Source organism: Ctenopharyngodon idella, chromosome 15 (assembly GCF_019924925.1).
Source record: "Ctenopharyngodon idella isolate HZGC_01 chromosome 15, HZGC01, whole genome shotgun sequence".
Taxonomy (NCBI): Eukaryota; Metazoa; Chordata; class Actinopteri; order Cypriniformes; family Xenocyprididae; genus Ctenopharyngodon; species Ctenopharyngodon idella.
This window is the reverse complement of record NC_067234.1, coordinates 26686539-26700103: the sequence shown is the minus strand read 5'-3', so window position 1 is coordinate 26700103 and position 13565 is coordinate 26686539. Positions and strand designations below refer to the sequence as shown.

Genomic DNA, 13565 nt, shown 5'->3' with positions numbered 1-13565 from the left:
CACTGACAAACACGGCTTCAAGTTAGACGTTGGACTGATAAATGGTGATAAGGGGCAGAGAGAGAGTTCTACTCGAGTCAAATTACCAGGGGCCGTTCTTCACACAGATAATGTGTGCTGGTTTCCAGTAAACTGTCTCTTCAACATTTAGTGTCCAAGAATTGTTTAAATATTGTACAGTACCGTTCAAAAGTTTGGTGTTGGTTTAATGTTTTTGAAAGTAGTCTCTTCTGCTCACCAAAGCTGCATTTATTTGAAAAAAATACAGTTAAAATAGTAACATTGTGAAATATTACAATTTAAAATAACTGTTCTCTGTTTGAATATATTTTAAAATGTAATTTATTTCTGTGATGAGAAGGATGAATTCATTACTCCACGCTTCAGTGTCACATGATCCGTCAGAAATCATTCTAATATGCTGATTTGATGCTCAAGAAACATTTATATAAACATATAAACATAATAATATTTATTATTATCAATGCTGAAAACAGCTGCTTCATATTTTTGTGAAAACTGTGACACTTTTTCAGGATTATTTTGACAAAAGAACAGCATTTACAGTATTTGAAATAGAAATCTTTTGTAACAATATCAATGCCACTTTTTTTCAATTTAATGCGTCCTTCCTGAAAGGGTTAGTTCACCCAAAAATTTAATTTCTGTCATTAAGTACTCACCCTCATGTCGTTCCAAACCTGTAAGACCTTCGTTCATCTTCAGAACACAAATTAAGACATTTTTGATGAAATCCGAGGGTATCTGATCCACACATAGACAGCAATGTCATTGCACCTTTTGACGTCCAGAAAGGTAGTTAAAAACATGGTTAAAATAGTTGGCTCATTATTGGCCGGATCCTGCGTCAGCATCACATGCATGCGTTGTGCTGCTCACGTGTTCAGCTTCGGCCAATACTGAGTTGGCGTTCGGATGTAAACAAGGAAGCTCTGCACTGAGTTCACTACGTATGACAACGGTTTAAATTGTTGAATAAAGTTGTTATTTTTGTTTTGTTTTTGCGCACAAAAAGTATTCTCGTCGCTTCATAACATTAAGGTTGAACCACTGTAATGACGTTGACTAATTTAACCATGTTTCCAACAACCATTCTGGATGTCAAAAGGTGCAATGTTGTTGCTGCCTATGTGTGGATCAGATACCCTCGGATTTTATCAAAAATATCTTAATTTGTGTTCAAAGATGAACGAAGGTCTTACAGGTGGGGAACGAAGGTCTTATAGGTGTGGAACGACATTAGGGTGAGTAATTAATGACAGAATTTTCATTTTTGGGTGAACTAACCCTTGAATAAAGTATTAATTATTAAAATTAAAATTAAATATTAATTATATTATATTATCATAATTAAAAACTGAATAAAGAATTGGCAAAATGTACAAAATTAATAACAAATATATACTTAATAAATATAGGCCCTATATATATTTCCAGGTGTAAATTAAATGGAACAATTAGCAATATTACATTTGACAAGCTACAATACATTGAAAATATACAAAGATAATAAAAAATTCAAAAGTGATCTGTCAAAAAAGATATAGTAAATGTAGAAAATGGTGCCATATTCTACAATCCCAAACACAGTAGGTTTTATATATCAAAAACCAGGCTTTTATATGTCTGGGTGTGACTTTTTTTACCGTTTTCAGTTTCCACTCTTGAGAATTTTTCTTTTGTCATCTAATTGCTCTTCTTTTAGGGGTCTGAGTGGAAAGCACAAAAGAGCTCCTTAGAGAAATATTGCCACCCTGTGAACAGTCAGTAAAGCACAGGCCACACAAAACCTGAAGGTGTCAGAACTCAAAAAAAAAAAAAAAAATCACATCTTAATGGGTCAGTCTGTGCTTTCGGGATACAAAACAACTTGAAATTATTTTAAACCCTGTGTTGTTGATTGTGGAAGGAAAAAAGTAACATTGGGACTTTTTGGACTCGAGAGCTGTTAAAAAATGCAATCAAAATATACATATATCTCGCATGTAGCTAAAAGCAAGGGTGTGCCTGGATGCATTGGATTCAGAATGAGCGTTGTTTTGATTCAAATAAATGTTTTCATTTCTCCGAAGAGGGTGATGAAACAGACTTTGATAATCTGTGAACTCAATATGTCACAGTCGAGTGGAGACAAAGCAAGACATGCCAGCAGATGGATAATTGAAAGCTTAAATTGAGGCTTATTATCTAATAGAGCCAACAAGATGAAGAAATTCATATAAAATGATGCCATTTATTATGAAAACAAGCCAAAGGCACAAACATATCCAGCGTCTCCAGTCGGGATGGAAAAAGCGTGACTTTAAAAACAGGTTCAGACGTACATGTTCCAGTCAGTGCACCAGCAACAATGACAGACGAACTGCACTATATAATTTGTACATGTGCTTTAGCCCTACGTTTAGGGTCATGTGACACAAAACCAAGCCTATTTATATACCACTTTTCATTCACCTCTCAAAATCTTCTTTAATTGATAGCTTGCAATCACAAACTTCGCACCCCAGTCCTGTTTCAACAAGTTAAGCAGCCCTTAGCGAAGGAAATATGCCGTGATCTCCATCCATCAAAATGTGCTGATCTATAGACGAAGACGCCAAACACTGACAGTGAAGCATATGAATGAAATGATGCGTACAAGCCTAACCTTGTCATAATAGCGAACACATGTGACCTCCTGGCAAGAGTTTTTATTACCACGTTGATAAAAGGAGAAAAGAACAGCCTTACTAAAGAACAGCCAGGAGGCAGAACTCCCACAGACTTTATTGTCTTATTTTGAGGAAGTATTAGAAGCAAACCAGAGTAAATAGGATACAGAGAACAAAAAAAAAAAAAAGGTGAGAACATGGAGCCGCAGGGTAGAAATACTTAATGTGGTTAGAAGGCATGACTTCTGATGTTTAAAATTAAAATTCTGCAATTTATGTTATGTCGTTCAAAATCTGTATGACTTTTCTTCTGCAGAACATAAAAGAAGACATTTTGAAGAATGTATCAACTGGTTTTGTTCCATACAATAAAGGTCAATAGGGTCCAAAACAACACTGGACTCCATTTTCTTAGACATTTTTCAAAACATCTTCTTTTGTGTTCTGTAGAAAAAAGAAAGTAATGACATTAAGTAAACTATGATAGAATTTTCCGTTTAATTGTATATTTTATCTGTATGTTCTAGTGGAAATACATTGATTTCAAACCTCAATAACCAAATAAATAATGGGAAACACATCTAGTTTGGAAACTGAACCAAAACACTGCAAAAGGAGTTCTCGGGTATCCTTAAAATCTGATATTACGGTTTCCACCACAAAACCGCCTAAAATGTGAACTGGTATGTTCTAAAAGGAACTCAGGAGAGAAATAGTTGACAAAGGAACCGTATCATATCATGCTGACCTTTTATAATCATCAAAACACATTTTGAAAAGGCACTAGTTATGGTTATACGTCATGCTGTAATCTGGTATCTTAATTGCTTTGGGACCACAAAACATTCAGATGACTACATACTACGTACATGCAATAGAAATGCATTTTGTTTTTCTCGTTGAACACTGTAAATAGAACAAAAAAAAACCAAACAAACAAGATTAAAACTGAAGTAATGAATATATGCCCATATCAGCCAAAAAGGCTTTATAACTGATTGATGCCAAAAAGAAAGAATCAGACTGGCCTAGCAGTCTGCTGGCAAAAGGAAGCGACTCGTGATTTCATGAGTCGATCAGGTGACCCTTTAGATTCAGTGAATTCAAACCAGCCGTCGTCAGCACCAGCACAGTGTCTCACAGATCCTCACACCGGAACTCGGTTCACACAGTGCAGACGGGCCTCCTGAAATTACACATGAAAACACACATCAGCCAGAGCATCAAGCTCCACTATAAAAAACACAGATTAGGAAGATACCAGTTTAATGCAAGTAAAGGGATAAAACTTAAAGCGCATAATAGTAAAATGAATGGCTTTCTGGCATTAGGAAAGAACAAAACACTGCACTCAGTGTATAATGTATCAAGTCAAATACATCAATACTGTATCAAATACTTACACAGTATCAATACACTTGCAGAAGTGCTTATTTCTTCTTCCCACCTAATGACATATTTTCTGTTTTTTTCTTCTGTGCCTCATTGAACAAAAACCACACCTTTATGTTAGCAAGATGGGACTACCCAGATAGTTACATACATTTGCATGAATATTTATAATAAGAAGAAGTCTCTTATGGTCACCAAGGCTGCATTTATTTGATCAAAAATACAGAAAAAACAGATGTATTGTAAAATATTATTATAATTTAAAATAATGTTTTTCTATTTTAATATACTTTAAAAATACAATTTATTCCTGTGATGGCAAAGCTGAATTTTCAGCATCATTACTCCAGTCTTCAGTGTCACATGATCCTTCAGAAATCATTCTAATATGCTGATTTATGCTAGAAACAGTTGTGCTGCTTAATTGTTTTTTTTTTTTATAATCTGTGATACTTTTTCATGATTCTTTGATGAATAAAAAGTTAAAAAGTACAGCATTTATTTAAAATAGAAATCTTTTGTAACGATATACACTACTGTTCAAAAGTTTGGGGTCTTTGGTTTTATTTCTTTCTTTTTTTTTCAAAGAAATTAATACTTTTATTCAGCAAGAATGTTAAATTGATAAAAAGAGATAGTAAAGATAGTATTGTGAGAAAACGTTTCTATTTTGAATAAATGCTGTTCTTTTTAACTTTGTATTGATCTATGAATCCTGAAAAAAAGTATCACAGGTTACAAAAACATATTAAGCAGCACAAATGTTTCCAACATTGATAATAAATCAGCATATTGGAATTTCTGAATACCATATTTCTGAAGGATCAAGTGACTATGAAGAGTGGAGTATAAGGAATAAATTACTTTTTAAAATACATTCAAATAAAACAATTACTTTAAGTTCTAATAATATTTCAGAATATTACAGTTTCTACTGTATTTTTGACCACATAAATGCAGCCTTGATGAGCATAAGAGACTTCTTTCAAAAACATTACCAGTAAACTATAACCATGAGCTGAGGAGCTTTTACCTCGGTCATGGCATCATCAATTTGCTTCAGCTCCTCATAGTGGTCCCGCGAGTCTCTGAGAGGCTGCACCATAATCTCTTCAATCTGTGGGAACAGCTGAGAGGAACATATGAGGGTGAGTAAATGACAGAATTTGGATTTTTGGCTGAACTACTACTTTAAAGGAACACTCCACTTTTTTTGAAAATAGGCTCATTTTCCAACTCCCCTAGAGTTAAACAGTTGAGTTTTACCATTTTTGAATCCATTCAGCCGTGTACATCGTGTACTAAGACCGACGGAAAATGAAAAGTTGCGATTTTCTAGGCCGATATGGCTAGGAACTAGGAAAAAAGTGGAGTGTTCCTTTAATGTTTGAATGAACACCAAAGATTACTTATTACACCTACCTTCATGACAGATTCAAACATGGGGATGAGGACAAATTTAATGAAGCCAATCTGGGCTGTGGGCTTGGTGACTTTGTCTCGGTCCATGAAGGGTGCCACAGGAAGCCCCTCGGATTTCTCTCTATCACTCTGAACAAAGACAAGACAGCATAAACAAACCCACCTGTCGCTGTAGAGCAATTACAACACAAGACGGAGAGTCAGCAAACCTGCATGAAGTATTCCTCCAGCAAACAGTCCACCCACGGCTCTGCCACCTCTGTAGGCCGGACTTCATTGGAAATGTCACAACATTTGATAAGGACCATCTTCAGCTGAACACATGACAAACAACAACTCTTTACTTTACCTGTCAAACTTTACTTGTCAAATTCATGCCATATCCCTGCTGAAAAACACATCTTTTTACTGGTCTTAGCAGGTCTAGGCTGGTCTTAGCTTTTTAATAACGGGTGTAACTGGCGTCATGCTGGTGTAGCTTGTTGACAAGCAGGTCTCTAAAGTCTAAAATGTGCCCTATACCCCTCTAAAACTAACCAGATAAAGACAAGCAAACCATCATAGACTGGTTTAAGATGTGTTTTTGGCAGGGAGGGTGTATGGTACATACGCAAGTCACATGCTCCTCATTGGTGAAGTCAAAATTGTCCACTTTGTGCTTGAACGAGTCCAGAATCTCGCCATGCCTGGCCATATCCGTGGCCAAAATCAGTGTGATGATAGCCTGCCGATACATTGTCATATAATAAACACATATATACAAATTCCTTTAAAATATAATATTTACTGCAAAACGGAGACCTTGGGGCCATTCACACAGAATGTGTTTTTGTGTTCAAATGCTTTTCCATTATTGTTTTTCTATGTGCTTTTATCATGTGCTAGACGGTTGTCTTTGATGGTTGTGTTCGCGTCTTTTGCAGCATGTAGCGTAGAGGTGTTATATTTACAATAACAGTGATATTTAAAAAATGAAATATTGATATTGTGTTAATACTACACATACGATAATATTGTAAATAATCCATGGCAGTAACTATTTGGTTGACACTCCAACATAGTAGGTAGCTGTAGTGCACCTTCACTGCTACGCTACCGTCTCTGTCCGAAATCGCCCCCTATATCCTTAAATAGGGCACTATTTGAGGGGACGGTCATTTGTATTGGTGTCCGAAATCATAGTAGATGCTATCGAGTGCACTCATTAAGTCCCACAATGAACCGCAATAACGTGTACATCCGATGTACACTCAACGCCAAGCGAATACCCATAATGCACCATGAGAGTCGTGCGGCAAATGAATTTCCATATCTGACCAGAAGATGGCGCCCACAGCTGAATCTTCCATCCATCCATTTTTCAAACCGCTGGTCCAATGTGGGTACAGCGTAATATCATACAGGTATAAATTCCTTTTTAATTGATTATTAACTTGTTTAATTAAGGTTTAAAGATAGTTTCCATAACCAAGTTCAAAATGAAAAGATTTATCTTACTACTGGAGCTGCCAGTTTGCTAAGTTTCAAATGATTATCAAACAGCAAGCACAAACTAATCAAAGGCAACAGCCCTTCCAGCGCACTCAGTGTCCGAATTCACGCACTCTTTTTCATTCACTCCCTCAAGTGAACTATATTAGTGGAGTAATGTAGGGAATAGTGAATGAGGGTATAAGGGGGCGATTTCAGACACAGCCAATGACAAAGCATAGCTGGGAGTTTTTTGGATTATATAAAAAAGACGGGATGTTACACACCCCGGTCTGCAGGAAGTGCTGATTAACAGGAAGTTATTTTTGTACACTTATGTACAGTTATGGTTACAAACTCTATTTCCACATCCCTCACTATTTTAAGTGAGATTCATTGGACAAAAAAGAGAAAACACAAAGTAAACAAAGTTAAAGACGAATTTGACTGATAACATTATTTATTTGCTTTTTTCAAAATGTTCTAAAAACGTATAATATCGTTATCGCAAATTCTTTTAACGACGATAATCATGTAGTAAAAATCTGTTCTAAAAACACAGAGCTCAAGTTAAAAGAGGTTCCTCTTTTTAAAAAGTTTCTTGAGACCTTGCTTTTTTTTCTCCTCCACTGCATTCTGTGTGAAAATCTGTCCCCTCAGATTGCTTAAATGGGAGTTGATATTTTGTGCTATACCTGTCGGATCTGTTTAAAGGCCTCTGGGTCCACGTTGGCAAATATGTTACACTCCGGCAATGAGAGTATCTGGAAGGCCACAGCGCAATGGTGATTCTCTAGTGGCGAGATGTCATTGTAGCGCACTGCCAACTCAGTGTGAGCATTGATTTGATACCTGCATAAGAAAAGCCAGTGAAAGCGCTAGATTACCTCATCATATGTCATGGGAATGGTTACTAAGATAAACAGCACAGATATAATAAGACTGTAAAATTATCATCACGAACGTGCAGGCAAATACCTGAGTACACCTGTATTTTTTTTATGAGAACTGACTCAAGAGCATAATTACACAGAAGCGAAGATCTTACGTGTTGTTGTATCCAGGGTGGTCTAAGTCGTGACACACGGCAGCAGTCATTAAAATACCCAGATCTGTCAGTGTGAGCTTTTCCTGTGGGCCACACACACACACACACACACACACACACACACACACACACACACACACACACACACACAGGTTCCACTTTTACTGCTTCACAGTAATTGCTCTACTAATTGCAATGTACGTAAAAGTTCTCACCTGGAGGTTGCAGAGGTGGATCATGCCATACATCATCTGACTCACGCAGAAACAATGGCGGAAATTATGGAACGGGTTGCTGCGGTAATTTTCCTGAATGCCCAGCTGAGAACATATAAAAAGAATCGCAAAGCTGTTAAACTGGAAAATTCAGTGGAAATCACCATTCTTGCACCCTTTCATTTACATAATTATACTAATTTTCTTACCAGCCAGCGCTTGAGAGTAATCGGGTTCATGTTAAACTCCTTCACAAGGCCTAAGTCATGGTACATGTACTCCAGGCAACTCAGCATCTGATGAATAAACAGTAAACAATGAAAAAAGAGCATGTATGCATCATTTAATCTCTAAATGTACAGTAGTTCTCACCAAGTTAGACTCACTTCATTGTGCTCCCAGTGCCAAACATCAAAGGTTGGTTTCTTTAGCGCTTCAATGGTCTCCTGAGAAAGTGTGTACTGAGGAAATCAAGACTAATAGAGATTAATACCACATAGAGAGAGACAAAATGTTCTCCCGCAGGGCCCATAATTCAATCAAAGCACGTCATAAAACTTTAAAGCACCTTTGGGTAGCTGGGGACATCACGTCTAGGAGTTAATTTCTTTCCATCGTCGGAGAAATTGTATTTGCATGGACAATTTACTCTAAAAGGAGATTGGTGGATTAGTCATTTAGATACATTTATGTTTCCAGTTTGGAAAAGAGCCGCATGATGGTGGCTCTAGATGGATAAGAAGATAGATTGTCACGCTTGCTTTGATATTCTTTGGAAAACATTTTCTTTCATTTACCTTCCTCCTGCTCTGGACGTCATCTCATCTCTCAGTTTCTTCAGGTCGTTTTTGCACTTTTCAATCTCCACGACCTTCAACCCCTCCACTGTATAGAAAATCAAAATAATAAGAAGAGTGTTTTAATTGTGTTGCTAAGTGTTTGTAGCCAAGCTGTTTTTTTGCATTGCTATGCAGTTGCAGTTGTTTCTCACGTTCCTATGTGGTTGCTAGATCAAAAGAGCCCACCCTAAATCTTTATGATATTTGCATCTCTAGATATGTCCCAGGTTCCTCCTCAGGATCTTCAACAGAAGCATGAAGGCTTAGAAAAGTAATATCACAACACCTCAACAAGCTGCATGATTTGAGGTATAATTATGCACATCGAAGTTAAATACTTACGGTTAGTTTAAATCCCTAACTTTTGCCTAGCTTTTTGTTCCAATTTGCAGTCTGGATGAGTCAACGCTAGTTGCCAAAAAGGCTAGTCTACAGATTTTAGACAGCTGAAGTTGACATATATGAGTTAATTATATAGTGTTTCATGAGATTGTTTGTCCAAAAAAAATTGTAAAGCTATTAAGGTTAAACGTATTTGGCTTGTTGTCCGCAGTGGAGGGGCTCGAGGAAGCAGCCAAGATGCTTAAATTATGTTGGTGGAGTTGGGGACGTGGAGGGATGCCAAAACAGCTTATGAGAATCACACTTCTGAGAATCTTGGCGAAGGTAGTAGGTCATCTAGGTACTTTTTTCGAATGCTATGTATTCGGATAAAGTACTTTGTTGCCGTACTGTTTTTCGCATTCTATATTAGGGAAGTATTCGATTTCGTACGCAACGTTATTGTTTTCATTTGTCATGCATCTCCTAGTGATCCTCAGTCATTTACTGTATGATGCCCAGTTTTTCTTTGTAATCACTTACAATATAGGCAAGTGAATGATTCTTAGTGTTTTGATATCTGTTTAGATTTTAAAAGTTGTGAGTGTATTCCCGACTCAACTCTAAGTCTGAGCAAGAAAAAAATAACACAAAAGCAAACCATAACACTGTCATTACATACGTTCTACTCTCTTCTCCAGCATAGCCAGTCTGTTGGTCACTTCCGTTTTCAGTTCGTTGATCCTGAACGCTCTGTAGAGAGAAAAACAAAAAGATTTGCCTGCTGTTAGTACAGAAACATTACGATGATAAAGATTCATCTCCAGTCCATGGGAAAACAAACATGTCCGTTACCTGCTGAACTGCTCTGCTACCTGTGAGAGCACATTCTGAAACATATCTTCCTTTTCTGTGGAGTTAAATACACAGGCTATAAATCAGGGCAGAACAACTCTTGGCTCGAAACATAACTAAAGGTTATAAATAAGAGTCAAACACTGCGAAAAACAGCAAAAATGATGCACGTTACCTCCCAGCTGGCCGGTAGACAAAGGAATGACTTTGTACAGGGAGCTAAAAGGACAAAATGGGATCATTAACTGACAGATCAAACTGAAAATTAACATAACTGCTTATACAAACAACAAGGGCCAGGCGGTGTTTTACTTAGGGGTGTTGGTGGGCATTGTGGGATCGATGGATACAAAAGCACCTTCAGGGTTCGCCATTATTATAGCAGTGTTCCTATAGACAGAAAAAAAATAAAAAGTGAAATTAGATGGATTTATTATGTTAACCACTGAACATGTTGTCCACTACAGAGAACTTCATTCTCAACCGCTGCAGGTTTGCAAAATGGATTGAGCTGTTGATTAGTGGTGATATCAGTGATATACAGACCTAGGGATGTTGGAGGAGGAACACAGCAGTTCTTTGATATCACATGGGCTGCAGTGACGACTGAAAAGTACCTATGAAGGACAAATAAGGGTGTGTAAGCAATATTATGTCTGTATTTGTCGTCATACCTGCACTACAATGAGAAAACGTACTATACAACGTAACTCAAATATGTATCTTGAGATAAGAATTGTGAAATGTTATTGAAAATGTTGTGGGATTTTAAAGCAAGTAACAGTGAAATTAAATATCTTTAACATCTCAATAGGCAGCATGAGATTAGATTGAGACTGGCTTAGAGGGATAGTTCACCCAAAAATGAAAATTGTCCCATGATTTACTCACCCTCAAGCCATCCTAGGTGTATATGTCTATCTTCTTTCAGACAAAAATATCCTGGCTCTTCCAAGCTTTATAATGACAGTGAATGGGGGGCGTGATTTTGAAGCTTAAAAAAATGCATCCATCTATCATAAAGCTTGAATTTGTTGCACAGCCCCAACCGCGAGAGGCGTCTAAGCTTACACTACTCCTACGTCATACATCGCATCAGGGGTTACTCTTGTGGCACAAGTCGACTTGCGCAGTATGCGTACGTTCGTCTGCCGGAAGCTAGTTATTTTAGTGTATAAAGTTTTAAATATGGGTATTTTTCTTACAAAAACCCATCGCTTCGCTTCAGAAGGCCTTTATTAACCCCCTGAAGCCAAATGGATTATTTTTATGATGGATGGATGCATTTTGGGGGGCTTCAAAATCTCGCCCCCAATTCACTATCATTATAAAGCTCGGAAGAGCAAGGATATTTTCAAATGTATCTCCGATAGTGTTCATCTGAAAGAAGATAGTCATGTACACCTAGGATGGCTTGAGGGTGAGTAAATCATGAGATAATTTTCATTTTTGGGTCAACTAACCCTTTAAGTCTCCTGCTTCTCTTGTTCTTTCATTGCCAAAAACACCCTAATAATCTGACATGTATCTCCTCTACAGAGTTTTACTCTTTACTGAGATTTGCAAAGACACCAGTTTACAATAAAAAGTCAATACTAAAATAAAACTTAAGTCCAAATCTCCCGAGCTATGGCAGAGCCACCTCTCAGCAATGAAATGTTCTTCTGGGATTATACAAATTATGAAAGATTTAAAATATATGTTTGAATTTACACACTTCCGTTTAACAGTTTGGGGTCATCAGGTTTATTTTGAAAAATATTTTTATTCAGAAAGGACACATTCAATTGATCAAAAGTGGCAGTAAAGACATTCATAATTCCATTTCAAATAAATGCTGATATTTTGAACTTTATATTTAATAAAAGAATCCTGAAAAAATATATCAAGGTTTCTACAAAAGTATTAAGCAGCACAACTTTTTTTGACATTGTAAATACTAAGAAATGTTTCTTGAGCAAAAAATATATACATATTAGAATGATTTCTTAATGATCATGTGACACTGTAGACTGGAGTAATGGCTTTTTGATCAAATAAATGCAGCCTTCGTGAGCATAAGAAACTCCTTTCAAAAACATTTTAAAAAATTTTACCGACTCTAAACCTTTGAATTGTAGTGTATTAACTATTAAAAGTAACTGGAAAATGTTACATATTCCAATGGTTTATTTGGTACTGATAGGTTCATTTAAATGAATCTATTATTAAACAAAAATTATAAAATGACTAAGAGAATAACGCATTGTGAAAGGCAGCTGTGGTAGACAGGCTCAAATCCCCAACAGATCCTGTGCTACAGTAAACATATGCCACTCTCAATGTTCTCAATGTCTACTTGGTCTCTCTGAGCTCTTAGGATACTGTGTGAGCTTCAAGTGCTGAAACTGACACATGCATGTTCTGCCATATTTCCTTTTCATACTGTACAAACTGTTGAACCTCCTACATTTTGTGACAAAAAACAAACAAAACTAAATGACTTTCTAGAATATGAAAAATATTTTCCATCACTCATGGATAACAATGTGCAGATACTAAGTATGATTGAGCATCTGTGAGTTCCATATGTAGAACAACACTCTGTAAATTGGACTTAAACACAACCATTAACAGCTCTTCAGTCATTCTCTAGGAAACAACAGGAGAAAACAATTGAAAACAATGTGTCAAGTGTCACAACAACATGCAATGTCAGTCACACCTGTGGAACACGCCATCTTCAGCTTTATTTTTAACCTGTGCACACTGATCTCCCAGCACTCCTCTTGACAGATTAACTAGTACCATGACAAACTGCTTAATATCTTGTTTTAAAGGCTTACAGTCAGCATTTCTAGTCTAAGATATTAGTGATAGACCAATACACCAACCCGGCCTGTATTTGGCCTTTTCGATCCTTGTCAATAGATAATAAACAATTTTTGTTTTCAGCATTTTTCAACTAAATATTTAGTAAATATTTTGTAAAATATGTGTTAATTTAATTTTAGCAATTTTGTGTACGTTCAATAACAATGAATAGTCCACATTATATTGGTGTCACTATTGTCATTGTAAAACCCATATGGTCAGCCACCAATAGTAATCCATAATCTCATGACAAAAGCTAACTTGCATCCTTAAGTTTGAAACATGAGTTCATTAAAACATTGAAGACACTCACCTTCTGCACTTTGCCATCTACATCCAAATAGATGGTTTTGGAAGTGTAGGAGGATGAGCCAGACCCCATGCTGACAGGATGAACTGTGTGATCCACCTGACCTGGTACCCCTAACCAGGAGCAGATCTGCCAAGACCAGCTCTAATAAGGCCCACAACAAAATGT

At 36.7% G+C, this 13565-nt stretch overlaps 1 protein-coding gene across 2 annotated transcripts; it reads right to left on the bottom strand.

The window, feature by feature from the left end:
* Positions 1-1319: 1319 nt before the first annotated feature.
* Positions 1320-13565, bottom strand: pde9ac (phosphodiesterase 9ac). 2 transcript variants are annotated; one of them, XM_051862220.1, is made up of 19 exons: positions 13401-13565; positions 10781-10851; positions 10547-10624; positions 10410-10453; positions 10235-10289; positions 10062-10132; positions 9017-9104; positions 8788-8869; positions 8606-8680; positions 8429-8515; positions 8220-8324; positions 8005-8087; positions 7652-7808; positions 6097-6210; positions 5696-5800; positions 5487-5615; positions 5098-5193; positions 4076-4147; positions 1320-3858 (listed from the first exon to the last, which is right to left on the bottom strand). In XM_051862220.1, exons 1-18 carry the CDS (start codon positions 13467-13469, stop codon positions 4103-4105), a joined length of 1554 nt encoding a protein of 517 aa, XP_051718180.1. In that variant the 5' UTR covers positions 13470-13565; the 3' UTR covers positions 1320-3858; positions 4076-4102. The 2 variants fall into 2 exon arrangements, with proteins under 2 accessions (XP_051718180.1, XP_051718179.1); XM_051862219.1 differs by having other exon boundaries at positions 1321-3858; positions 4076-4153.

Coding starts and splice junctions, on each gene's coding strand:
- pde9ac (XM_051862219.1), bottom strand. CDS start 13,469: ATGGGGTCTGGCTCATCCTCCTACACTTCCAAAACCATCTATTTGGAT. Junction 7,809..8,004: donor CACCCTGGATACAACAACAC/GTAAGATCTTCG, acceptor TTTCTTATGCAG/GTATCAAATCAATGCTCACA. Junction 4,154..5,097: donor TTGATGATGCCATGACCGAG/GTAAAAGCTCCT, acceptor TTGTTCAATGAG/GCACAGAAGAAAAAAACAGA.